Raw genomic sequence first — 25,272 nt, 5'->3', positions numbered from 1 at the left:
CTCGCCATCGTCTGCTTCTCGCCACCCCCTGCCTCCTGCATTGCCGCTGCGCAGTGCAGCGCAGGGCGAGCGGACAAGCGGACAAGCGGACAAGCGGACAAGCCGGGCGGGCGTCGGGGCAGATCCTCATTTCAGGGCTCCGCAGTCTGCTCTGCCCTCGGGAGTGGACGTACAATAGTATGTGCACACACACACACACACACACACACACACACACGCTCTCGCTCGCCCCTCTCTATCTATCTCTCGTGCGTGCGTGCGTGGGTAAAAGCTGCGCTGCGGAGAAACCAAGGGCAAGGGCAAACACAAGGGGAAACAGCACAGACAGAAGAAACACGCAAGTCGCAACGCAGCCCCGTGCGCCCTGCCCCGCCACCGCTCCACAAGCGGAAATTTTCTGGAAGCCGCTGCGAAGGCCGCTAGAAGGGAGGGCGGGCGCCGCACGGGGCGCCAAACATATTGTACGTACTCGCAAACGCACCGCACCACACCACGTCAGGCGGGCGCAGGGCGCGGAAGGCGTCCCGCGTGCCTGACTCCCCTTCTACAATACGCGGGCTGGTTGGCGCTGTGGTTGCGCTGTGGTGAAGGGGCGAGTGCACTGGACGCCAGAGCGGCTGTATATATGTACATAGTCCTAGGGCCATGGGCGTAGGTACCTAGGGGAGAGCAGCAGGCAGGCAGACAGCGCCGGTGCCGCCGCGCTTTCCCTTGTTTCGTTTGTTTTTCGCGGTTTTGGGCGCTGCTGGTCTCTGCGCGCTTGCTGCGGGGTGTGCGCGAGGGGTCAGGACACGGTGGTATGTTTTGCAGGCGAGGACCTAGGGAGGGGAGGCAGGAGCCCGTGCTGCGTCGTTGTCGCTGTTGCTTGTGCTGGTGCTGGTGCTTGCTGCGCCTCGTTGGAAATAGATGGATGCACGTGTTTCAGCTGTTGGCTGTTGTCCATTTGGCAGCTTCAGCGGCCCGTGTGTTTCAGGGAGGACGACTTGACGAGGTGTCGTGGTTGTTTCTATTGCCCGCCCCCGCCGTATTGTATGATTGCGACGGAGGGTTGCTGGCTGCTAGTTTACTACCTCTGCTCCTGCTGCTGCTGCTGCTTGGCATGGCGGGTGCAGGCCGGGGGGGGCTGCAGCTTGCACTCTACTCTGCACGCCGGGCGTCTCTGGGGCGAGGGCGCGACATGAGGATCGGCCGGCATCGTCGTCCTAGGTGCATACAGTACATACAGGACGGGATCGGCCTGGCACGGGGATCATGGGTGATTTGGAAGGCCACGAGCTGCGAGCGAGCGAAAAACGCAGCTTGGCAAGGGTATGTAGTTATTGTATTGTAGCGGGTTTCAAGACTGCGTGTGCGTTTCTCCACACGTGTTTGGCGTCTTGCATGGCAATGCCTGCCGTCTGCAAGCAGCGGTGTTCCCGAACCCCGTCTTCGGCCTGCCCGTTGAGCCGCAACCTAAGCGCACCCACGGCACCACCACCGTCAAGGTCGGAGCACTCAGGGTCCAATCTCGGGGGCAGGAAGCGGTCAGCACGTAGGATAGGCCGGACGATGACTCCAGCGTGCCAGCGCACCGGGCGGCTGATACGGAGCAGAAAGGAAGGAAACGGGAAGAAAAATTTCCTCGACTGTCACTGGTGGGCGGCCGGGATCACCACCCAACAGTGGGACGGGGGGCGGGTGCTGCACTGGCTGGCTTTCTCCAGTCGCGCTGTCTCCATAGTTAATCCATCTCTCTCTCCATATCCTGCTCGCATCAATCAGCAGAAATCGCGGCTTGCTGGCACGCATGCAGGAAGAGCCGCCGGCGTTTGGGGCACCCTGGGCGCGGATCCACCGCTGCCCGCCAGCTTGCACATGCGGTGTGCGACGTCGCGCATTTTTTTTTTTCTTTGCTTTTTTTTTCTTCTAAACTAGCTAGTTTTACTCTGCAAAGCAGCATGTGTCAAGGCGTAGAGCAGAAAAGCGCGAAACAAGCAAGCGAGAGGGAAAAGCACCAGCCAGCAGCGCCATGTGCGCTTCCTGCGGACAGGGCGAGCAGGCAGCGCTTTCGGCGCAGGCCGAGCGAGGAAGAAAAAAGCGGGACGCGAGATGGGGATGGGATGGGAGATTTGAGCGTCAGTGTGCGGGTGGGGTCGCGCCGGCGAAAGGCGGGAGAGCTCAAGACTCGATGCCCGCGCGTGCCAAGGATCGTGCAAGGCGGTGGGCGCGTGCTGTGTTGTGAGGTTGAGAGAAGAACATACATCAAGGCGTGTGGAGCTATTTCGGGGCGATCATTGTTGAGGGCGTTCAATTTCGCCTCACGTGCTCATGCGTCGTCTCGTATCTCGCATCAGTCGCGCGCGCGTGTCGCTCTCGCTTTCTCCGACTTCTCTGACTCTCTCCATCTTTTGCCGCCATCATGATTGTCGTCGTGGCCCCCGAAAATACGCAAAGGCCATCTTCCAATGACGCAGGATCGCCTTGCTTCTCGAGTCATCAGCCTTGCCTTGATTGAAGCTTCATGCTTTCCGTCCTATCCGTCACGGCAACATCGTATCGCATGTGCCTGACTACCGTACCACGTTCTTCCCTGGCGCCTTGCCACGCCAGTCCCGCGCCCGAGCGAGCGAGCCGTGCCATGGCTGCCGGCCGGTAGGAGTCGCGTGGTGAGATGGGGCGGCCTGAAGGCCCTCTCACCTTCCTGAAGCTTCCTCCCTTCTACAGCCTTACCGCATGCGGCATAGCAGCAGATCACGACACACGGACGAAGCGCGCGGCCTCCCCGCTGCCCTGCTACCTACAGGTTTTTTTTTCTGCTTGATTTTTTTTCTTTTCTTTTCGTCCGCGTGCTAAAGCTTATCGCCGCGCTTTTTCTCCAGACTCACACCGCTGCAGCCGCGCGCGCGCGTGCCCGCTGCCCAGCATCCCAATCCATCGCCAATCTCCCCCGCCCAGCATAGCCACACTGTCTTTGCTGGCACTGATCGCACCGGCGTTGGCGCTCGTTGGCGCCCTGCGCAGGGTTGTCACTGGCCGCTTCTTCCTGCTTGCCGTGATTGCCTTTCCTTGCAAGCTTGCCTTGCCTGCCCTCGACCGTCTTTTTCCCTGCACCTGACGTGCAGTAGCATCGCTGAGCACCGGCCACCACCATGTTCTCTGCCGCCCGTCTTTCATTGCCCGTCAGCCTGCCGCTGCTGCACTGCCGGCCTGATCTTCTGTCGATCGAGCAAGCGGGCATTGCTGCCACGCCGTTTGGGCACTCAGTGGGCAGTTATGCAACGGCGACGGCAGCGGCGCGTGCGGGAAAGAAAGATACAGCACGGGTTTGCGCGTGCTACCGCGGCTTCAGCAGCTTGTGAGTCACGGCGCTCTGTTGTCGGCCTGCTGCTATCACGGGCTGCCGTGTCAATCTTCACTGTCACTGCCACCGCCAGCGTCTTGGGCTCTACCCACACCACCAGGAATAGCAACACCACGACGACTCACCTCTGCACACCCATACCGCCAACGGCCCAACCAACCACCACCACCCAGCCTCTCACACGGAAGCACACACAGCAGACGGGCACCCAACACGCATCCGCAAACGTCACCACCCATTCACAAACCCAAATCCCCAAGTCTAAGTCCAAGTCCAAGCTCCGCAAGCGCAAACCCACGTCTCCATCCCGCCACCTCGCCTACGCCCTTCCAGAAGCCTGCCTACAAGGTACGCCGTCCTTCCTCCGTACTCGGGACGCACGAGCAGCGCCCCTCTCTCGGGCCCGGCACGGCAAGCAGCCTCATCACGCGTCTTCTCCCGCCCTTCTGGAAGCCTCGCCCGCCACAAAGCGTAAATAAAAGGCAAACCACAAAACCGGTTCACGGCGGGCCCGTGCGCAGTGCGCGGGCGCGTCTGCAGGCCGCGCGCGTGTGGCGATGACGCGGGGTTGGCGTTGGCGTTGCTGGTGGCCTTGAGACGAGTGAGTGTCGCCCGGCTCGTAGGGCTGATGATGAAGGTGGCTGGAGGTGGGTGGCTGGTGCGAGATTAGCTGGGCAGCCTGGCAGGGCAGTGGCGAATTAGGATGGGGGGGTTGGCGGTTGCTGGGGTGATGGGCATGCGCATGCGTATGTGTGCGTGTGTGTGTGTGTGTGTGTGCGCGACAGTGTCACAGCTGGTGTCGTGTGAGTGAGGTCACTCTCTCACTCACGGCGCAGTGGTTTGTGCGCGCGCGTGCGTGCTGTCTGAGGAAGCATGGTGAAACGCCTAGGTGCCTGGTTTCGGGTGCTTCCCCATCTTCTTCTCTTCTGCCTTGCCACCTTCCTTGCCTGGCTTGCGTGCCTCACCTCCTTCTGCCTTGTGCCGTGCCTGAGTGATCGACACGATCTGAGACGCGCACGATCTGAGACGAGACGAGACGAGGGCTAGGCTGGCACACTGGACTCTACCACGTAGAGATAGGCGGCGGTGATCGTCGCCGCGCGTGCTGCGTTGCGTGGATATTAAGACGGGCGCACGTGCTGCTACGTATGCGGTTGTGATTGTGATTGATTGCGGGTGTCCTTGTGCCGTGGTGTTGATCTTTCCACCTCACTGCTCGTCACTGCTTGTCACAGTCACAGTCACACTCGTCCTCGTGCACACGGCCTACAATACATCATAGGTGCGTGCTGCTCGCCTCACTATAGCTGTCTATCTGCCTATCGTGGAGGTACGATAGTAGGTAGGTACGTGATAGGCAGGCAGCAAGCAGTGCAGTGCAGTGCCTCTCTCCTTGTCTTCCTTGTCTCCTCTCCTCTCCTGGCCTGGTCTGGCCTAGCCTAGTCTGTACAGTACAGTACGTTCGTTATTCTTTCCTGTTTCGGCACTCTTTGGCCAGACCAGGCTGTTGGGTTTTCTTTCTTGCTCAATCAGCCTCAGCCTCTGCAGCCGCTCGCCCGGTGCGCGCGAGATATCCCCGCCGCCTTGCTCCGCCGTTGCCGTGGCTGGGCTGGGCTGGGCGTAGGTGGGTGGTCTGGCCACCATGGAAGTGAGTAGCTGGGTGTGCGCCTGATGATGCGATGCCGCAAGGCAAGGCAAGGCTGTGGTGGCGCGGCTGCTTGCGGCCGCACGTGGGAACTGCGCACGCACGCACGCACGTATACGGCGTAGGCGGTAGGTAGTAGGTGCTACATAGGCAGCGCGTCTGTGCGGCGTACCCGTCTGCGCGGCACCTACGTAGGACGCAGCTCGAGGACATTGGATAAGGACGTAATTGGCAGACACGCACGCACGCACGCACGCTGCGAGCAAGGTTAGGAGGGCGGGAGGATTCGCGCATAACGTATCCGCTCGCAGGGAGGGAGGCCAGTCAGCCAGCAGGAAGCAGCAACAGGCACGCAAAAGAGATGAACAGGTCGTCTGTGCACGCGCAATACCCGCAAGGCCTAACAGAGGCAGTTACGTAGGTGGGCGAATTGGGGGCGCGGACTGGGAAGGGGAAAGGGGGTTGGTTGGCCGGTAGGGCGGCAGGTGAGATTAGGGTTTGTAGTTGGCGTGGCGCACGGGCTTTGGTGGCGGCTTTGTGGCGTCTGGTTTAGGAGCGGCGGGTTTGGTGCTGCTTGGGTTTGGACAAGGTGATGATGCGGTGGTGGTGGTGAGCGGTGAGCGGTGAGGTTTGTGTACGGAGGGAGAGGAGGTGTGCACGGTATGTGCGTTTGTGGATGTGGGTGTGGCGTTGAAAAGGAGGAAGGATTGAGGGATGAACATGAATGAGGTCACGGCAGGGAGTTGCTGCTCTTGCACTAACAGGTACAGACAACGACAACACGAGCAAAAATGACTTATGCTTTGTGTTTGGGAATGCATGTTGCATGCCGTCAATGCATTCTTGAACTTGTGTCTGCATGCGTGCATCGGCATGAGACAACGAGCTAGCTAGGAGGTCGGCCTAGCATAAAGGATCATTAAACACTTCATCTCCAACACGATCATCTACCCTTCAAAGCTTGGATGTGAAAGGATGTCCTCTCCCCCCAAAAAGATCTTCCAGACCTCGCCCTGGCTCTCATCATCTCTCGCCCCTTCTACCACGAACTTGGCCCGAATCTCTCCCCGTCTGCTACCTGCCGCTGCACCGCCGTGCCCTGCGCGTCCATGGTAGACTGGACGACGCGATTGCCCCACCAGTTGGGCTGTGTGTATGATGGTTAGCGTCAGTGTTGATGATGATGGTAAGTGAGCGGTGGAGACAATGATAAGAACAGTGATGGCTGGACGGACATCAAAGAGGATGAAGGCAACAATGAGATAAGGGATGGCGAGAGAGGTGTAAAGAGCAACAGTGATGACAGCAGAAAGACCAACAAAGCCGGAGAAGAAGTCGTATGCAGAAGCTAACGTACCGGGTCGACCTGCGGCAGCAGCAGCGCGAAGAATATGACAATCGTGCTAAGCGCAAGACCCGAGTCCAGCGCTGCAGACGTGATGTAATTATAGCGGAGCCACCAGGGTCTACGAAGAAGGTTTCAGGCGTTAAAAATAGCAAAGACGATTAGCGAGGGGTTTGGAACAGTACCTGAAGCGCGAGCGAATAAGCTTATTGAAAACGAAACCGACGATGCCCCAGCTGAGGTAGATCAACTAAAAACAAACACGAAACGTCAGCCACCATCATACACCAAGACAAAGGGCGTACAAACCGGCGTCGCAGGCGGAATGTAGGAAAGCTGGCCAAACATGACCGGCGCGTTGAGGTAGCGTGCCGGCGAGCGCGGCCACGTCCGCCCTGCGAAGTAGAAGATGACGGGCGTGACGGCGCCGAGGAGCCAGAACCACTGCAGGTTGCTGTAGATTGCGGAGCCAGAGAACATGCGGCCGGCTACGGGGGTGCTGGGTTAGCGGGCTTGCGCATGGAAGGAGGAGAGTGAGTGAGTGGGCTTACGTCCGATGGCGCCCCAGATGATGGAGGCGTTGAAGAAGACGCGCCCGTTGGGGCAGGTGAAGCGTGCGGATTGGTCGCTGGTGCAGATGCCGTTGATGTTCTTGAAGGCCCAGTCGAGGCTACAAGGGATGTGTGTTAGCTAGTGTGTCCCGCGTCTTTGGGTTCCTGTTGGAGCCGTCACTGAACATCAGTGCCCCGACTTACACGACAATCTGCACGATGCTGCCCCAGATGGTCGCGATTGCTTGTGCCCAGAACAGCGACCTTGGAGGCACTTTCATGTAGTGCGCCATCTTTAGGTCCTGAGTGTAGAGCAGGCCTTGGTACATGGTGATGTACCCGAGCGTCTTGAAGCACATCATGGCGAGCGGGCGGCCCTGTGCTGTGTCAGTGATGGTAGAGTGTTAACTCGTATTGGAGGAACTGACAGGGAGCATGTATCCGATGATGAATTCAGTGAAAACATTTAGTCCGATCTGGATATCTGGCTTGCTGTCAGTGCTTGGTGTAGCAAAGGGGGATGTTTCTTTGGTCAAATTATCGGCCAGTTGCGTTTTGTTAGGCGTTGGATCTCTCGAGTGGAGATAATCGCATATCAAATGGAGACTTACTGGTAATTCCCCAAATCATTCCAACGGGAACAACTGCAGTCTCCAATTAGCCAGTATCCAGTAGCTCAAAAGTATTTCGTGGACTTACACCATACGGCGGCGATAATTATAGCAATGAAGAACGCCCACCAGGTCTACATGCTTTAGCGTATACCCACTACTTGAACCGGAGGAAATGCTCACCAGGTGAGTCGGATAGCCCAGAACAGTTCCAAGCCCCATGGCGAAGATTACGATGAACAGGGCCCAAAACCACCAGTCGGGAGCTTCCTTGTACCTCTTCATAAGCTTCATATGGATGTCGTCTTCCTGGTCACGCGATGCTTTGAAGCGGTACCAGATTTCACGACGGTGGTACAGGAAGGTGTGGACCATTGTCGCAATAATAGAAGCGAAGCTTAGCCCGTAACACATGGCGAAGGTGGTGCTGTTTGAAGTTAATTAGCCTTAAACGGAAGGATCTGGACTGTCTTCTTTACCTAAGGAAGATTGGCGAATATTCTTTGTACTTGGCTAGGCTGAAGTTGTAGTTTTCATCCAAGATCCTGGTTACGTTGTAAGGCGAAGCGGTATTGTCGTAGCTATTATTGGTGAGAACATGCCCTTCGGAAATAATGAGGGTCCAGTTTACCTGTCGGAGTCACTCATTGGGAGGTACTCCGAATACCACGACTTGGTGTAACTGGTTATCATCAGAAACCTCTACAAATACTCTGATTACACAGGACTCACTGTATTCCCAAAGGCGTGATAATCATGAAGACCACAAGGCCAATCACTGTTATACTCAGTAGCAATCCTTATACTAAAATACAAACGAAGACTTACTGGCATTGGCAATAGCATGCCAAGGCGGGATCAACGGGGACTGGATGTATGCCTTTTAAAAGTGAGCCACAAGTATCGACTGGACATCTCACAACTGTTGCTTTCATGTAACATACCGTAATGTACGTCCAATCAACTATCCGTTCAATCAGCTTTGTTCGAATTTATATGGCGCCAGACAACCTACACGTAATGGGAACTAGCGAAAGACCGCTGAAGCCACCAAACAGTTGATTGATAACAGGGCTGTTTGGCTTGATCCAAGTGATGAATGCAAAAACACTCTGGCAAACCGTGAGCTTAGTATAGAAATGCTAGTGAACAAGTACTCACCAGACCTTGCCAGATAAAACCCGGGACGAAATACCAAACAAACCCGCCAGCGACGACGTAAAGAAACCAGCGGTATCGGGAGATAGACCATCCATTTGTCTGACTCGGGTCCGTGGCGTCGTTTTTCTTGTGCAGAGCATGAAAAAGAGCACAGTTAGGTAAGACACTGTAATGGTAAGGCGTGAATTTCTAGACCCGAGTACAGTTATACGTTGAGACTTACACTGGGAATATGATTGCAGCAGGGTATACGAGGAAACGGCGGAACGATCCCGCAAGGCCAAATCCAAGCATCTATAAGTATAAGCTTAGGATGCCTAGAAATTAATCTGACCGCACTCACCTGAGTCGTAAATGTGAATAGAAGATTGAAGCCATATCCCAAATCATAGCTGCTTACAAGTCAGTATCTTGATGTACAGATGTTATACTGGAGACCTTGCCCGTAAAATCCCCTAAGGGCTTCGATGGTATCGGTTGAGTAAGCTACACCACTGCCAAAGGTAACATTTGCCATTACGACGATAATGGTATGTTCTTTGACATTGAAGGGGCCAGGATTGAGATTAAATTTGAGACCGAAGACGTTGAACTGGCGATCCGGCATACATTTTTCCCATACTTGACTTTGATCAGCTTCTAAAACATGCATGTTTGTGAGAGTACCCACGCTTTCCGACTGGATAGCTCACAAGCTGGGCAACAAGCGAGCTAATGGTGATGCTTGGGTTCCGAAGAGAAAAAAGCATGTTGAGTCCGGAACCTGAAGGGGAATCAGCTCACAAAGAACATAATGGAGAATATTAAGGGCTGTCCTCACCGATCATGGTGAACAGGAGACCAATGACCCAAGCGCGGATGGTGTTCGCCGGTAAGTCTTCATCGACTGCCGGCACAGCTGCAATGACTTCTGGATATGGCGAGTTTTGTTCCAATACTCCCTCGAGAGCCACTTCCGCTTTGCTGTCTCCTTTCTGAATTGCATTCTCGATGGCATCTTGCTTATCTCTTTCCAAATTTGGGTCCCATCTGCGCAAGTTAGAACAGCAGAGATAGAAGTGACAAAGAACAGGCGTCGGAGACACTATCTGGGCTCATGTGCAATGATGTCACGCACCTATGAAGAGTGCTGAAAGCCTTGAGGTCAGCCTCCGCTTGGTTGGCCTTAGCTTCAGCGTCGACGCTCGTTTCTTTTACCTCTGCCATTTTAGCAGATACGGGTTCGATGGGGCTCAACGAGACATTGTCGGTATCACGCCGCGACACCGGCCAAGGTCGCCTGGTGCTGGGCATTTTGGTGTTGGAATGCTTCGCGCTTAGATGTCGTGCACACAATTACAACATTCAACCAGTCTTCACCGTGGGGCAACCTTGTTTATATAGACAACCGAAGATAAGGCGGAGTGGCAACCGTATCATGCACCCCTTGCGGGGCAGGCATGTTAGCTGTGAGACAAGAGCTGCGCGTCGTGTTTATCGAACCGACTATTATAATTTTCAGGGTTCGATAGGCTTAATATTTCCAAAGTTTCCTTCGCATCAGTTCATTTTAGGAAGGTCATGAGAGAGCAAATGCGATAATGAGATACTAGTGCAACCAATTAGTACAAAGGAAGGCCTCCCAGCAGGGTGGTACCACTAATAAGAGCCAGGTCATTTGAGCCGGCAGGCTTGATTAGTTCGGTACCGAACGGCAAATCGGCACGTGGGGTCGTGATAGATGTGGGATAATGACGATATTGGAGATGTGCGAATCGCCGAATGTGCTGCTGTCTACCAACGTGAAGCAGGTTTCTTCGTGGTAATACAATCTTTTAGGGTGGTAGCACCATGTTGACAAAGAATATTGGTGAAACAAATGAAGAGGAACAGACAACCATTCGCTATCATCTATAGCACAAACTTGTCCTGGATTCATAGAGTGGCGATGATTGGATGCGGATCAATGAAACGGACAATGTGTTTCGTCCATGATATATGCATGCACCTGGACATTGGGGCTTGCCGGGGTCCATGCAATGGCGGCTCTCTCAGCGGCTATATTCATCGGCAAAGGCATGGTTGTGCCTCTTGGATGCAAGCGACCAAGAAAAGAAGGGTAGAGAAGAGTGCGCCAGCAGATATGTAGCCGAGAAAGATGGCAACGATTGCGAGTGCGAGTGGTTGGCAGGTCAGATGTTGTCCATTATCTGCATCGTGTACATTGTACCCCGCGCTCTTTATCAAGATTAGACCAGGTAGCAGGGGCACCCCACTCTTGATCTGCCTTGGTAGATGCACTGTTGTTGCGGCGTACGGTCTCCCGAACCACAGTGATTTGTTGTACATCAGTCCATAGCAAATTTGAGGGAGAAATACAGCCCGCTCCAAGATTGCCATTGACTATGCAAAAATTCGTCTCTAACAATCAATTCGCTGGTCATCGAAGTTAGGCAAGTCAAGGCGTTTATCGTCGATTTCGCGGCGCATAGTTGCCGGATGCCAGGCCTTTTCGGCAGAAACGCCCCTTGTCCGAGAGATAGAATTCAGTTCTCTCAAGCTCCCCAAGCTCTTTTATTGTATTGTCAGTGCGTCTGTTATCGTAGGATCTGGCGAGATAGAGAAAGATATAAGTGAAGAGATCTTTAGGCGTATACATATATAAACTTACCAGGCAACAGCATCTGCAGAGAACTCATGATTGGATAAGCAATGGGGACAACCACACTACAACCAGTATGACGCGAGTCACTATGGAAGTGGCGCAATGCGCAGTAGTGGCGTCGTCAGTTAAACACCATCTGATATCTCATCCAACACTTAACTTTCACTCAAATGCAAACACACCTCTCCCAAGCGTTCGATACTTAAATAAAGCCACTCCCACTCTATGGCTATATATATACCTCGATTACTCAGAAACCTGCACATGAGGAAGAGAAGTGGAGGGGGGAAGAGAAGAGAAGAGAAGACGGGAATTAGCAAGCCTACGCCGAATCTCATGTGAATCAACCCAGCATCCACCGTCTATGTGCGATGAACCAACGACCTCTCGCCGCCGCAGCAACCGCAAACGCAAACCCAAATTACATGCTCTATTCGACTCGTCTTCCCTTGTATCCTTCAATGCGCGTTGGGCCCTGGGGTTGCTCCTCCGACTCTACGCTTTCGAAGAAATTTGCGCCTGGTATCTGAAAGCGCTATGGTGATCCTGATTGGCAAAACGGCCTTTTGGAATCTGGCACCCTGGAACAACAGTGACAAATCTGGCTTCTGCGCCCGTCGCATTGACTTGCATTTAGGCAGTGACAGTCGGGCCGTCAGCACTGCTCTTCCGCTGTGCCTCCTCCTTCTCCTTCTCCTTCTCCGAAGAACGCGAGTGGCTGTGCTTGGATTTCGACTTTCTCTTCTCGCTCTTGGTGTCCTTCTTAACCGCAGCCTCAGCCATCAGCCGCTCGAAAGCCACGAAGTCACCTTCTTCCTCTTCAGGATCGCGCTCAGCCTGTGACTATGCGTTAGCTTCCATCAATGTCAAAGGCTCCCCCGTACTGGGGGACACTGATCGGGGACACAGTAGTCTCACCTTCGAGAACATATCGCCAATGATAACCATTGCTTGGGCACGCTCCACCCGCTTCTCCAGCTTGATGCTCTTGTCGTTGAGCACCTTATCACAAACGTCTCTCAGCACGCTCTGGATTTCGAACTTGCTGCCGCGCCAGGCAGCGGCCAAAATCTTGCCGGTGACCAGCCGCTCATACTCAGCCTTCTTTTCGTCCGTCCAGTCCTCACCGCCTTCCTCCTCTGCCTTGCTCATCGCCTCCATGCTCATCTGCGCGTCAATGGCAGTGGATATCGTACCCCAGGTGTCCTTGGCAAGCTGGCCCTTGTCCTTCAGACGACCGAAGAAGCCGCCAATGCCAAGGAATTTTTGACTCTTGAGGAAGTTGCCAGCCTTGCTGTTGTAAGTGTTGCCAATGGCGTGCAGTATCTCCAAGCCGAAAGATTCCATCCTGAGGTTCTCGACCTCTAAGCGCATTTGTTCCTTGAAAGACTTCGTGACATCGGGGCCGTGATCGGTTTCAGTCCAAACGGATATCCGGTCGGTGAGCTTCTTGGCAAGAGTGTTAACGCGCTCCTCGCGCACCTTCTTGCGCTCCATTTCGTACTGCTGCAGCTCTTCGCGCTGTTCCTTAGTAAGGCCACCCTTCTTCTTCTCCTTCGCACGCAGCTCCTTCTCTTTCTCCGACACACCAGCAGCATCCAACCTGGCGTCCTCCTCGGACTTGTCCATGATGGCGAGACGAGTAGGGATTCCGCTGGGACGGGGCGTGCTAGTGCCCGAGGCCGGAGGGGAGGGGACATCGCTAGCGGTAGCAGAGGGAGTGGGATGTTCTGCGGCGGGGTGCTCGGCAGTGACACCAGGTGCTGCGGCATCTTCGGTGGTGGTGGTGGTGGCAGAGGCTTCGGCAGCTTGTTCGTCAGTGGACTTTTCGCCAGCGGGCTTTTCGCCAGCCTCTGCAGCCGCAGCCTCTTCCGCCTCCATCTCCTTCATGGTGATGTCCATGGTGTGAGTGAGGTCCTTCATAAGAGAGATCTCGCCAATCCTTATGCCATATTAGCCACATCCTTCAAGCTGGCGCAAGGTGTGCATACCAGTCCACGAAAGCTTCACCACCAAAGATCATGTTGAAGAACTCAGCCGGATCCTCTGCTACGCATTAGCGACGACGCGTTTTGACTTCCATAACACATCAACCTACCGAAGCCGGCGTTAGGCACCGCGCCTTCCTTGCCAAACTGGTCATATTGCTTTCTCAACTCGGTGTCGCTGAGGACTTGGTATGCTTCGCCGATCTAGTTTCTTGCGGTCAGAGTACGGTTCAGCGGAGTGCGGGGCAGGGTGTAAGTACGGCTTGGAACTTCTCGTGCGCGGTCTCATCGCCAGGATTCTTGTCTATGGCAGGGTGTCAGTATGTATCCGGAGCCTGGATGCGTAGCGCAGGGGGAAAAAGCGGTGTCTTACCCGGGTGCAGCTTGATCGCAAGTTTGCGATATGCCTTCTTAATCTCGAGCTCGGACGCCGTCGGCGGCACCTGCAAGGCGTCGTAGTAGGCGGTGTCGGCAACCATGGCGACAATATCGGGGTATCAAGGATTTGTAGGTATGAAAGAACGTAAGGAAGGGCGAGTGGAGGTGTAGGCTGGAGATTATGGCTTGAGTGTTGGCGTTGCCTACCAGCGGAAAAGCGGCGAGACCCTTGCTCAAGAAAATCATTGTTCGTCATCGGGCGCGCTCCGCAAGGCGCAGCCGGGCAGCAGCGCGTCAGGACCACTAAAGTTCAGTAGGCATGTGATACACGTGAAACAGTGCAGTAGACACATCTAAGCATAGCAAAGCTTTTGTGTTCTGTATATGCACACAGAAACCTCTGTCCCGAAGATACCCTCGTAAAGTCTGATGCAACCCTGGCAAACGCCATGCTAATCCGTGCCATGTATGAGAATCCCACTTCCCCAGAATATAAGACATCCGAGAGGGCCACTTGTTCCACCTCTCATTTGCGATGTCTGCAACGTGAACGCCATGCAATGTCAGCCGCCTAAAAAAGACCCTCCTCGCTTAAGCCTCGGCAATGAAGCCGTCGTCGATAGTAACCAGAAGAGAAAAACCGCCCCCCCCTCGTGCCAGCTACGTCTTGGGATACTTTTGAACTCGTAACCTCGATAATCCGTCGCCATGAACAGCTCAGAGGATCTCTCGTGAGCAGCCAGTTCGACTCACTGCGCTTACGCGACGAACTTGGCCTTCGCGCGAGTGCTGCCCGAGTGCGCGCTGTCCGTATGACCCGAGAACTCGACCTGGTCGGTGTCCTTGAGGCCCAGGGCTTCCTTGAAGCGGTGGCCAATCCTCATCAGGACCTCCTTGCCCTGCTCGACGCTCCTGCCCTTGCCGCCAGCAGTGTTGCCGTCGCCGCCGCCGGGGAAAGGCTTGCCGACAGTGCGCGTCCAGAGACCAATACGGTAGAAGCCCTTGCGGACGTTGACGACAACACCCATGACCTCGCCGTCGCCCTCCTCCTCAAGGGTCTCGCCAATCGCGGCAAGCATAACGTGAAGCCAAAGAGAGTCAATGTCGATGAGCTTCTTGTCGCGGAAAGAGAAAGCCCACTTGCCACCGTGCTTGTTCTGGGGGTCCTCCCATTCGGGGCGGACGCCCTTCTTGAACAAGTGGTAGTCGGACTTGAGAGCAAGCTGAGAGGTGGGGGTGATGTTGTTCTGTAGCAATGTGCGGTTAGCAGCTGGAATATCGAACACTCAATCGGAGTCAAACTTACGTAGATACCCCAGAACTCTTCGACAGAGTCGAACGAAATGACCTCCTTGAGCAGCTCATTCCAGTTGTCACCCTATGGGTCGTCAGTTACACCGTAGTGGTGGTGAGAGAATCAGCGCGCACTCGCGCAGAGCCAACGTACCTTGCCCGACGGGGGCTTGGTGAACCAGAGGGTCCAAGGGTTCATCAACGGGTGCTTGACGTTGAAGTTGTTCGGGTCATGGAAGACGGTGACCGGGTCGCTGTCGCTGGACTCATCCTTCGTGCCGTTGGTAATACCGCCATCGGGGGAGATGGGAATGGTGTCAAGAGGAACAGGCTCTTGGGGGTTCTCGGTCGAAGCCATGGCTGTGGTTGTTGTTTATTGCGAGCGATGTGGGTTGCGCGGGTGTGTGGATCTAGGGTGCGGGTGGTTGAAAGCGCAGATGAACGAAGCTTCAAACGTGCGTCAAGGATGAGACGTTAGAAGCTAGTGGGTCAGATCCAAGATCTACTCGAGATATTCCCGCCCGAAGACAATGACGAGCTATGCGCGACTGAGGTGGCGAGAAGGAACGGTTGCGGAGGAGTTGTGGTCGGTTTTTAGATGCTTGCGCCTTCTACCCTCAAAAAGAAAGTCAGTCGCGAACTGGCGACAAAGGTGAGTGCGTTCTTGGCGCTCATCACCCTACCGCCCGAGGCTCCGGGTAACTTCCGTGTTTCACCGCGCACATCGCCATTCGCGCAGCGTCACCAGCAGCGTCACCAGCAGCGTCACCAGGCCCTCAATGTCACGGCGACATGGCGCGCAGAGTGCTCATAGCAAAGAGTACAATTACATTCCATTTCAAGAGCTACCAGAATTATGTGTACCGCACCGACTGTCTTGAGCTCCACGGTAGAAAGAAGCGCAAAGACAGAAGTTCCCGATTACCGGGTAATGTAGGTCTATTTCAGCACATCTTCGGCACAACCTACGCCATTGCAGTGGCATGATTGTAATTTGACATCCGTGCTATTGGTTGTGGTCTCACTGAAACATCGTGGAAAAGGACGGGTGGGGGATTTACATGCATTGCGCTGTTGGTTATTATGTGCATTAGGCAGCCTTAGGATATCAAACGCGAAAAAGCAGATGTACGTGCCGTCGTTACAACTCCTCGTGCACCGCGTGCTGGGCTTGGTCGAATTTCTGAACGGTGTCCTGCACCTCGAGCGAACCAGGCTCGGGTGCACGGAAGACGCCCTTCTTGATCTGGTCAAAGGCAATATCGAACCTGGCGCCAGCGACCCAAGCCACGAAGACCTGCATTGAAAAAGTCAGTAGGTGGAGGAGTTGAGTGTTGTGCGAGCAGAAAATTTGAACTGACCATCATCAGGGTTACCAGGGTTAGCGTGCACACTACGGCAAGTCCCATGTAGATCATCTCCCACTTGGCCTCTTCCTTCAACGCCTTTTGTTTCTCCGCTTCCTCAGGGTTGACGACAGGCTTCATCTCCCTGTTCTTGGCTGTCTGCGACGGGAAAATGGACTCGATAAACTGTTCAATCTGCTCAAGTTATTAGTACTGTGACGTCAAGTAACGGGCCGACTGATGATCTGAACATACCTTGCCGCAAGCCATGCTAATTTGCAGGAAGTTGGGGTCTTTGGGGTTGTTCTTCTTCGCAATCTTCTTCGCAAACTTCCTGAAGATATCGCAGACGAGCTGCAAATTCTGAGTCGATTGGATCATCAATTCGCATGCTTGACCCTTGGTGATCTTGACGTTCTTCTTGAACACGTCTGGATTGCGGAAGCAAACATCCAGGGTAGCAATGGCCATTGCCTGAGGGATAGCGGCGAAGTTGAATACGCTCTGATCCCTAATGCCCGCCAAATAGTAGATACACTCAGGAGCTCTCTTGAGAGCAGTGAGGACCATCTCCGAGCTGCAGTTGAGCGCAGCGTCCAAGTTCTCCGGCTTGAAGAGATCTTCGAAGTTTTCGACATGCTTCGACCAGATCTCCCTCGGCCAGAACCTCCGCCCATCATCCAAGTCTTCCTTGATGTCTCTGATGATGTTGACTTGTTGCAGGAACTGGCCCATAGATTCGTGGAGCTCCGACCGCTTCAGCAATCCGTCGTTGGCAAGCTTGGCCTCGACGAAAAGCTGAGTCAGGCCCTCGCCGACCAGACCAGCGACGTAGTGGCAGTAGAGCTCGTAATCCTTGACCGTGTTGACACCCTTCTCATTGTGTTCCGCATTGTTCGCGTAGTCGGCCATTCCATCGCCCATCTTCTTCGTAATGTCCTTGATGATCGCCTGATAGGCGGGCTTGAGCTTTAGGTACTCCTCGATCACGTAGTTGAAGTGGACGAGCAACTCCCTATCCTTCTCGTTAGGCCCATTCTCCGTGAACGTCCAACCCTCCTTGGTTATGATCTTGTCAAAGTCGCGGAGGAGAGGCTCCTTCTTCTCGAGGGGAATTGTCATGTCATCTTCGATGGTATCGAGACCGCGGAGGATGAGGTAGAAGAGGCAGACCGGCACAAGAAGTTCGGGGTGCAGTTCCTTGATGACAGCGCTGAAACTACGGCTGGTCATATCAAGGTAGCTGAAGCACATGCGCAGCGAATGACATTCCTTGGACTCGTCGCGCTCGTGAACGGGGTTGTGCCAGATTTTCCTAGAGATCTGATCAGCTTACGCGGAAATCGCGTGTTGGCGCAAGGTTTTGTATACCATTGCATTATTGAGCGCAGCTCCTTCGCGTGGAACGCGTAGTATACAACATCCGAGACCTTGGGCATGTTGGCGGTGGTAGAAAGTCTTCCGCAAGGGGAATTGGTGGTTTCTGAAGAGAAAAGAGATTATCTGGTGAACGTAAGTCTCCGCCGGGGATGCATATAACTAAATGCGTTGTTGTTTACGCGAGCAGGAAGAGGAAGCAGACCGGATCTATGCTAACATGCTTCGACTGGGTAATTAGGGGAAACGCCGAGAACTGATCAGTGCAGTGGGGTGCTGTGAAATACTGGGGCGACACCGCCGGCCGCCGGCTTTTAGATTTTCCGTCCATCAATCCTGCGGCTTTGCGCCACCAACGCCGGTCACCTTCGATCATGCCATGGTTCGGCAGAACAGTCTCACCTTGAGAGAATGTGACTGCAGAACCAGTCACAGGAACGTGCAGAACTTGTGGTTTTCCGATGAATATTGTATCATTCACTCTAAACAGCGCTCGAAGAAGTTGCCATTCCCGGAGACCCGCGATCCCCCAAACGCCGACGCCGACTGACTGGAACAATCACACCAATTCAACTGCTTCATGAATTTACACAGAAGAGCCGGCGGCTTGTATAAGCGAATGTCAAAATTACAAAAAAGCGGACTCACACCCCAACGTGAATTAACATCATCCATTCGGACCATGGAACTCTTTCTTCTGAAACAATCGTTGACGAAACGTTGTGGCTATTGAGTGGTTCCTTGCTTGGGGTAGGTTATCACTTTCGCTCTCTGTTGGAATGGAAGAGATGGTGGAACCTCTCCGACTGGTCGATAACGCGACTCGACTGTTTTGCCGTTGCTTCTTTGTACGTCCTATGATGTCGTCAATTTCCGGGCTCGCTCTATGAGCCAGCTTTGCTGCATCGCGACCGTTCTTGTCCTTTTCTGTAAGATCTGCGCCATTTGCAAGCAGGATCTTGACGTTCTCGTAATACCTGCTCTGGATGGCAACGTGCAACGGGGTGGCCTCTGAAATATCTTTTGCTTCGATCTTCGCGCGATGCTCCAGGAGCAGTTGTATCAAAGCAGCCCCCTTGGTTCTCGCTGCAGCAACATGCAGGACCGTTTCGCCAGCCTTGTTTGTCGCGTTTGGATCCGCGCCCCTATGGAGAAGCAACGATGCCACCTCTGGACTACCGGCCTTCCGTATGGTCCGGTGTAGTGCTGTGTTGCCTTCATTATCAATAGCATTTATCGACGCACCGGCTCCTAACAGCAGACATATCATCTTGGTCTGCTTTTCTTCAGCTGCGATCATCAACGGTGTAGCACCTGACGACGTCCTGGCTTCGATGTCCGCGAGCTTTTCAAGAAGTATATGGCCGATTGATACGTTTCCAGCATAAGTCGCCATCAAGAGTGGCGTCCAACTCCAATCTGCAGTAACTGTCAGCTCACAATCTAGAGTTTCCTTGCAGTATTAACGTACCCGTGGAATTCGAACACCATGCCCGCGGTCCTCGAAATTCAAGGTCGGCATCGTCTCGCAAAAGAAGATCAACCATAGTCGCATTGCGCAGATCTGTCGCTCTGTGCAAGGCTGTCCAGCCACTGACCGTTGAATCAACAAAAGCACCTTCTGACAATAGAATCGCCGCGATCGTTTCATATCCCCGCTCCACAGCGTACATGAGCGGAGTTATACCTTTGTCACATCTGACTTCCAAATTGGCACCGATCCGCAGAAACTCCTGGACCATCTCCTCATTCCTTTCCTCTATGGCATGTATGAGGGGCGTCTTACCCTCGAGAAAGCGTGAGTCCTTCCTGATCCCAACGTTGAGCTCTATCAACAGAGAAGCGACCTTGCAATGACCTGCCTTAATTGCCCATTGCAAGGCTTTCGTGGCAAGCTCTTGTCTCTTGTTATCTCGCGTTCCACGAAGGATATCTTCTACAGCTATGTCATTGTTGTGCTCAGTTGCATATCGCATGGCCTTATACGGATCGAAGGCTGGTGATGCGATATCGTAACAAGCGTCTGCCGGCCATGGCATATCGCTGCTGCCTCCTATCGATGGTTCTGGTGCGGCTATCTCCTCACGACGAGGAAGTTGGTAATCGCGAAGGTAGTATTCCCGTAACCCTTTGGCCAATGTATGCTCCTGTTTTTGCTGATAAATCTGTGTCAAAAGTGCTACAGATTCGACAACAAGGGGGTCGTCCTCGCCCAAGGAGTTCTCCCGACCCCTGTAGGATCTCTTCGCAAAAGTTTCCGCATATTGGAGCTTGTCCTGCTCCTGGTAAATTTTGGCCAAGCAATAGTACCACCTCCACACTTCTGTCGTCTTCTCTTTCTCGTCCTTCTTGTCAGAAATAAGCCTGTTGTAAATCGCTTTCGCTTCGTCGAGCCTCTTTTCTTTGTGGTAAATGCGGGCCAAATCTTCCTGAACTTGAGCACGGTCATATGCTATACCATGCTTTGTCTGACCTTCTTCCAGGTGTTTGATGAGGCTCAACTGCGATGCTTCGGCCCTCTGGTAATGGCCCGCTTCCATCTCCTGCTTGACCGCATCTTTGAACCTCGCCACGATCGTTGCGTTGACCGGTGCTGAAAAATGATCCTCGGTTTCTGGTTCCGGATCATAATCGGTAGTAGCGTCAGATCCAATCCCGGAGTCGGCTGGAACCTTTTTGTCTGGCGGAATGCTATCAGATTCTATTGTCCGGATGGATCGATTCTCGTCAAGGTTGCTCGAAATGCGTCGAGTGTTAGCATTGGGAATGGAGTCGAGCCATATGGCAAATTGATTTCGGCCGAGAATCGATTCGTCGTCAGGGCAGTAGGAACTGGTACTCGTAACCTTTCCTACATTTTCGGCAGAGATTATGATCTTCTCAACGTCCGCCACCGCCTCCGCCTCCTCCTGCATGTCGGCTTCGCTCAGACCTTCATCCACATCCTCAACTCCGCGACCAATATGTCTGGCCGACAAAGTCACCCTGACTTCTTCGATCCTTTCGGACAGCACACTGATTGCTCCTTGGATCGAGTCGTGATTCTGCCACTGGGTGACGCTGCGAATGGTACGTTGATCAGCCTCGACTTCCTGAGGAATGGATGTATGGAAATTCATGGTGTCCGCTTACATGCTGATAGTCTGCAGGGACACTTGCAAGGCCTGGGTATAAGACTTCATGTGCTTCCTAAGGATATTGATTGAATGCGATTGCATGTTAAGCCGGATTTGGGTCTTGGGCATGCGCCCGATGCCCTGCGCGGAGGCACATCTGTCGAGGACGGCTTCGAGTTTCAGTAACGTTTTCCAGCAGCGCTTGAGAACGGAGTTGACATGTCCCCAGTGTTTTAGCTCGAGGCTCTGGATGTTTCGGGCCAAAGAAGTCTTCCTGGTGCTTTCAACGTTTACTAAGGTCTGCTGAAGGTTGGTAGTTTCGATGCGGAAGCCCTCAACGGTTGCATCGACGTTGGAGGCATCATCACAGAACTTGTAGAGGCTCTTGATGATGGTACCGCATAGCTGGGCGACGTTGGCGGCGCTGGCGCAAATCGATAGAGGATCCATGATAAGGTAAGGGCGGGAAAGTGGAGCACTGGAAACCTCCGCAATTGAAGGGTGGCAGGATCTGGGGCTCCGACCGGTGGAGAATTGTCCCGACGTAATCTTCGATGCACCCATGCATGCAGCATGGCCAGGGCACTGCCTACTTGGAGCAGGACACGCGACAGTTCGATGGTCCTCTAGAGGTAAGCTGATAGTCACTCGCGGCGCCGCCATCAGGCAAAGGGTTGCCTGGCCACGAATCCTAGGCGATGGCGGCGAAAGCACGAATCTCAAACGTCCACAACTCTATGCGGCGTCGATGGCTTGCGTACCAGTCAAAGCTGCGCCCCGCTCTGCACCCCAGCTAAATTGCTACCGCACTGTCAGCAACAGCCCGGTTACCTGAACGGGATACTCACTGCCGGTGAGCAGTTTCAGGCCCAAATGACGTCCCTCAGCGTCTTATAGCTGCGCAAACCTGGTGCACCAGCTGCGGCTCTGTGCGAGGCTCGAGTCCAATGGGTTCGAGGACACGTGGAGGGTGCGGCGACACCTATGCGAAGAAATCTTTGCGCAACACCAGCCGGGCGAGACCGAGAAGCAGGCACCGAAGGAGAGACCAGCTAGCGGCCTTGGACGCAGGAGCCTATCGGCCGGTGTGCTGCAGAGCTTGGGCTATGATTGCGCCCCCGGGATGCTGCAGGCCTTCCCCGAGTTTATAAGCGCAGATCTCCCCGCATACCTTTCGGCGCCCCCGCGCCCCCGCGCGTGAGATGCACGTTTTATTGGGGCAAGCCTCTCAGCTGGCCTTGGCGAAGGGCCAGGCAAGGCTGACCAACCCCCAGTCAAACCACAAAGTTGAGGCGACGGTCTGATCACGCCCACTGATGATTTGGCACTTACATCCTCAGTACCTGTTCATCGCGTCAGTTGCCCACCAGAGGGGGAACGAACGCATTGTTCTGATCATTGCAACATTCCTGGACCCTGCATGCCAGGGACTAGCGCGATGGAGGAGCCAATTAACCTCCGCGAGCGTACTATAGTGAGCACAACCCGGGCCCTGGCTTCGACTGGAGCTTCGTCCGTCTCTTACATGATCAGACGCCTTTCGACGACATGTTTCTCGACGGAAGACCAGAGTCGCGCAGCGGCGAGGACCTCAGGGTCTAGTAAGTTCTTCTCCACACCCCGATAGACGACGACGCGCCTGCCTGCCTACGGCTTGACGCTCATGCGTCGTCGTCTCCCGCGTTCGACCGTTTCGCTGAGCAACATTCTTCACAGCATCGAAAACCCTCTCCAGGGCCGATCACGGGAGGAACTCGAAGAGGACGTAGCTCGCTTCTGGCACCAGCATGATCTCGCTCCGGTGATCAAGCTGGAGCTGCTGCAGCGCGGTGCTCGCGTCGCTCAGAACCCGCGCATCTTCGAGGCCATCGAGGACCTTACCGTAGAGGAGAAGCAGGCTCTGCGCGACGAGGACACGCGCATGTTCAAGCAGCCGTTTGCGTTATGGCTAACGATTGCTTGCACCTCGATCGCCGCTGCTCTACAGTAAGCTCCGTTGCTGCCCTTCCGCATGCATGGCCGCTTTTCGCATCTTTGCCGTTAGACACTAACCTTGATCCTAGAGGCTGGGACCAAACAGGCTCGAACGCCGCTAACTTAAAATTCCCTCCCGCTCTGGGTCTGCACATCAACAATGATGACACTTCGAAAAACTGGAGAGACATCTGGATCTTTGGTCTCGTGAATGCCGCGCCTTACTTTTCCTCAGCATTCTTGTGAGTCCCTTTAACCACAAAGCTCGCTCCCAACCACTGACGCCCTGTTTTCCAGAGGATGCTGGTTGTCTGATCCGCTTAACAACTATGTCGGGCGACGTGGCACCATATTCTTCGCTGCCATTTTTTGCTTCGCTTCGGTTATTGGCTCCGCTTTCGTCCACACCTGGTTGCAACTCTTCTTTTGCCGCTGCCTCCTTGGCATAGGCATGGGAAGCAAGGCCTCGACCGTCCCCGTGTACGCTGCCGAGAACTCACCAGCGTTCTTCCGAGGAAGTTTTCTGGTGAGCTGGCAGCTTTGGGTGGCCTTTGGCACTTTTCTGTAAGTTCGTATTCAGTCCTTGCAGTACTTACCGAACTAACATGCTGCGCCAACCACAGCGGATTTTCAGCAAATTTGGTCGTTTATAATATCGGCGACATCGGATGGCGTTTGCAGCTCGGAAGTGCCTTCATCCCTGCGGTCCCTCTACTGATCCTTATTTGGTATGCTCCAGAGTCGCCTCGTTGGTACATCAAGCAGCGATGCTACCCGCAGGCCTACGGCTCTCTGGTTCGGCTTCGGAACGTCCCTCTCCAAGCGGCACGGGACCTGTATGCCATGCACGTGAAAATCGCACTCGAAGCACAGATGATCACGGCAGAGCAACGAGCGCGAAACGGATACGGCCCGGAGCGACCCCACCCCCGCACTCCGGTGGCAAAAGATATACACAAGGCGGCCCAATACGCTAGGCGCTTCGTCCAGCTCTTCACGATCAAGCGGGTGCGGAGGGCGACGGTAGCCGCCTGTACGGTCATGCTTGCGCAACAGATGTGTGGCGTCAACGTGCGTCGCTTGGTTTGCACCTATATTAAACTTCATCGCTGACAGAGCCCTCTCAGATCGTCGTCTTCTACAGTGGAACGCTGTTCACGGATGCGAAAGCGAGTGAGATTACGGCTCTCCTCGTCTCCTGGGGATTCGGGCTCGTGAACTTTGTGTAAGTAACAAAGTTCGCAATTGCGCGCAAACATGCTGATGTCTGGCTAGCTTTACTTTGCCAGCCGTTTACCAGATTGATACCCTCGGGCGCCGCACCTTGCTCCTGCTGACGTTTCCTGGAATGGCCTTGACCCTGCTCGGTGCTGGCTTCAGCTTCTACATCACGCCGCGAGAAGTGCATCTCGGGATGATTATTTTTTTTGTTTTCTTATTCGCGACGTTCTACAGCCCGGGAGAAGGACCAGTGCCGTTTACGTACGCCGCTGAGGTTTTCCCGCTGTCGCATCGTGGTAAGTAGAGCCAATGCCAGATTGAAACGTGTACGCCTATCTAACGCTTATCCAGAGGTCGGCATGAGTTTATCCGTGGCGACGAATCTGTTCTTCGCTGGCGTCCTGACACTGGTATTCCCGCGCATGACGGCTGCGTTGGGTAACACGGGCGCGCTGAGCTTCTTCGCGGGACTGAATGTCGTTGCATTTGCCATGATATTCCTGTGGGTGCCCGAGACGAAGCAGAGGACACTGGAGGAGATGGATTCTATTTGTGGGTGCTCCAATCCCGTGGTTCTCGTATTGTGCCGTTGCTGACTGGCTGCGAATAGTCAACGAGTCGACAAGAACGCATATGAAGTATCAGATTACGAAGTTCTTACCATGGATGTGGGACAAATACATCCGGCGCAAGGACGTGGAGTTGGCGCCCCTGTACGTGTTTAGGAGGTAGTCGTTGTGCCAGATGACGAGTTTATGATTCTGTTGATGTTTACGGTAAAGCAAAGGCTGCGGACGGGTATATAGATAGATAGAAGTACTTGTAGTGATCAATGTCACGATTAGAGAGGCGATGATAGAGAAGCCGTAGTGGCATCGAAACTTGAATCCGAGAATGCCGGCGACAGAAGTTGAACTCCAGTCCCTAAACGTGCGAGGGCACGTCACTGAGTCCGTTTACGGCTAGATAGAGCACCCAGCTTGGAATTTTCGGCGAACGAGAAAAATGATTTGCGGAACGACGCACGCACCTGGGACCGAGGGACCCACGATGTGATGAAGATGTGAGAAAGGGTCCAGGCTAGCGCCGATCGGGCGAAGAGAAGCGTGAGTGGCGCGACGATGGGACTCGTAAGCCAAGCGGCGAAGCGGTCGGGACTCGGGACTTGCGGAGTCGCAATTTCAAGGACATTGGACAGACGCTAGTTGCGGGGGCGGTGAGGGAGAGAGTGCGTGGCGGCGGCGCTTTCGAGCGTGTCTGGCGAGAAGCTTGATCGGATGGG

General features: G+C 54.3%; 8 protein-coding genes across 8 annotated transcripts; 2 read left to right on the top strand and 6 right to left on the bottom strand.

Moving 5' to 3' along the window:
* Window positions 1–3,855: 3,855 nt before the first annotated feature.
* K452DRAFT_288439 (uncharacterized protein) lies at window positions 3,856–4,472 on the top strand. Its single transcript, XM_033540654.1, has one exon. It carries the CDS (start codon window positions 4,214–4,216, stop codon window positions 4,385–4,387), a length of 174 nt encoding a protein of 57 aa, XP_033396778.1. The 5' UTR covers window positions 3,856–4,213; the 3' UTR covers window positions 4,388–4,472.
* A 1,552-nt stretch (window positions 4,473–6,024) lies between these two features.
* K452DRAFT_327313 (uncharacterized protein) lies at window positions 6,025–9,859 on the bottom strand (the record flags this gene model as incomplete). The annotated part of the gene is made up of 22 exons (XM_033544905.1): window positions 6,025–6,132; window positions 6,343–6,451; window positions 6,516–6,580; window positions 6,640–6,818; window positions 6,882–7,000; window positions 7,086–7,258; window positions 7,310–7,365; window positions 7,581–7,626; window positions 7,676–7,919; window positions 7,972–8,073; window positions 8,124–8,174; window positions 8,225–8,270; window positions 8,321–8,360; window positions 8,437–8,456; window positions 8,508–8,604; window positions 8,654–8,819; window positions 8,877–8,947; window positions 8,997–9,045; window positions 9,085–9,274; window positions 9,324–9,416; window positions 9,474–9,682; window positions 9,771–9,859. 22 exons carry the CDS (start codon window positions 9,857–9,859, stop codon window positions 6,025–6,027), a joined length of 2,322 nt encoding a protein of 773 aa, XP_033396777.1.
* Window positions 9,860–11,440: 1,581 nt separating this feature from the next.
* K452DRAFT_272884 (uncharacterized protein) lies at window positions 11,441–13,873 on the bottom strand. The gene is made up of 6 exons (XM_033539114.1): window positions 13,659–13,873; window positions 13,546–13,589; window positions 13,396–13,489; window positions 13,289–13,343; window positions 12,216–13,239; window positions 11,441–12,134 (listed from the first exon to the last, which is right to left on the bottom strand). Exons 1-6 carry the CDS (start codon window positions 13,762–13,764, stop codon window positions 11,931–11,933), a joined length of 1,527 nt encoding a protein of 508 aa, XP_033396776.1. The 5' UTR covers window positions 13,765–13,873; the 3' UTR covers window positions 11,441–11,930.
* Window positions 13,874–14,006: 133 nt separating this feature from the next.
* K452DRAFT_319323 (uncharacterized protein) lies at window positions 14,007–15,575 on the bottom strand. Its single transcript, XM_033544228.1, has 3 exons — window positions 15,111–15,575; window positions 14,970–15,041; window positions 14,007–14,910 (listed from the first exon to the last, which is right to left on the bottom strand). Exons 1-3 carry the CDS (start codon window positions 15,312–15,314, stop codon window positions 14,422–14,424), a joined length of 765 nt encoding a protein of 254 aa, XP_033396775.1. The 5' UTR covers window positions 15,315–15,575; the 3' UTR covers window positions 14,007–14,421.
* A 214-nt stretch (window positions 15,576–15,789) lies between these two features.
* Window positions 15,790–17,933, bottom strand: K452DRAFT_351719 (uncharacterized protein). Its single transcript, XM_033545737.1, has 4 exons — window positions 17,674–17,933; window positions 16,558–17,617; window positions 16,318–16,497; window positions 15,790–16,253 (listed from the first exon to the last, which is right to left on the bottom strand). Exons 1-4 carry the CDS (start codon window positions 17,739–17,741, stop codon window positions 16,098–16,100), a joined length of 1,464 nt encoding a protein of 487 aa, XP_033396774.1. The 5' UTR covers window positions 17,742–17,933; the 3' UTR covers window positions 15,790–16,097.
* A 260-nt stretch (window positions 17,934–18,193) lies between these two features.
* K452DRAFT_288433 (uncharacterized protein) lies at window positions 18,194–18,973 on the bottom strand. Its single transcript, XM_033540653.1, has one exon. The coding sequence runs from the start codon at window positions 18,947–18,949 to the stop codon at window positions 18,347–18,349; it is 603 nt and encodes a 200-aa protein (XP_033396773.1). The 5' UTR covers window positions 18,950–18,973; the 3' UTR covers window positions 18,194–18,346.
* Window positions 18,974–18,993: 20 nt separating this feature from the next.
* K452DRAFT_44571 (uncharacterized protein) lies at window positions 18,994–21,623 on the bottom strand. The gene is made up of 4 exons (XM_033546677.1): window positions 20,812–21,623; window positions 19,367–20,739; window positions 19,151–19,272; window positions 18,994–19,098 (listed from the first exon to the last, which is right to left on the bottom strand). The coding sequence occupies exons 1-4, from the start codon at window positions 21,456–21,458 to the stop codon at window positions 19,075–19,077; spliced, it is 2,166 nt and encodes a 721-aa protein (XP_033396772.1). The 5' UTR covers window positions 21,459–21,623; the 3' UTR covers window positions 18,994–19,074.
* A 498-nt stretch (window positions 21,624–22,121) lies between these two features.
* Window positions 22,122–24,974, top strand: K452DRAFT_272874 (uncharacterized protein). Its single transcript, XM_033539113.1, has 10 exons — window positions 22,122–22,396; window positions 22,512–22,781; window positions 22,859–23,011; window positions 23,067–23,333; window positions 23,393–23,618; window positions 23,688–23,840; window positions 23,897–23,994; window positions 24,045–24,286; window positions 24,342–24,542; window positions 24,601–24,974. Exons 1-10 carry the CDS (start codon window positions 22,344–22,346, stop codon window positions 24,720–24,722), a joined length of 1,785 nt encoding a protein of 594 aa, XP_033396771.1. The 5' UTR covers window positions 22,122–22,343; the 3' UTR covers window positions 24,723–24,974.
* Window positions 24,975–25,272: the final 298 nt, after the last annotated feature.

The sequence above is a fragment of the Aplosporella prunicola genome, assembly GCF_010093885.1.
Source record: "Aplosporella prunicola CBS 121167 unplaced genomic scaffold K452scaffold_15, whole genome shotgun sequence".
Lineage (NCBI taxonomy): Eukaryota > Fungi > Ascomycota > Dothideomycetes > Botryosphaeriales > Aplosporellaceae > Aplosporella > Aplosporella prunicola.
This window is presented reverse-complemented; position numbering and strand designations above follow the sequence as displayed.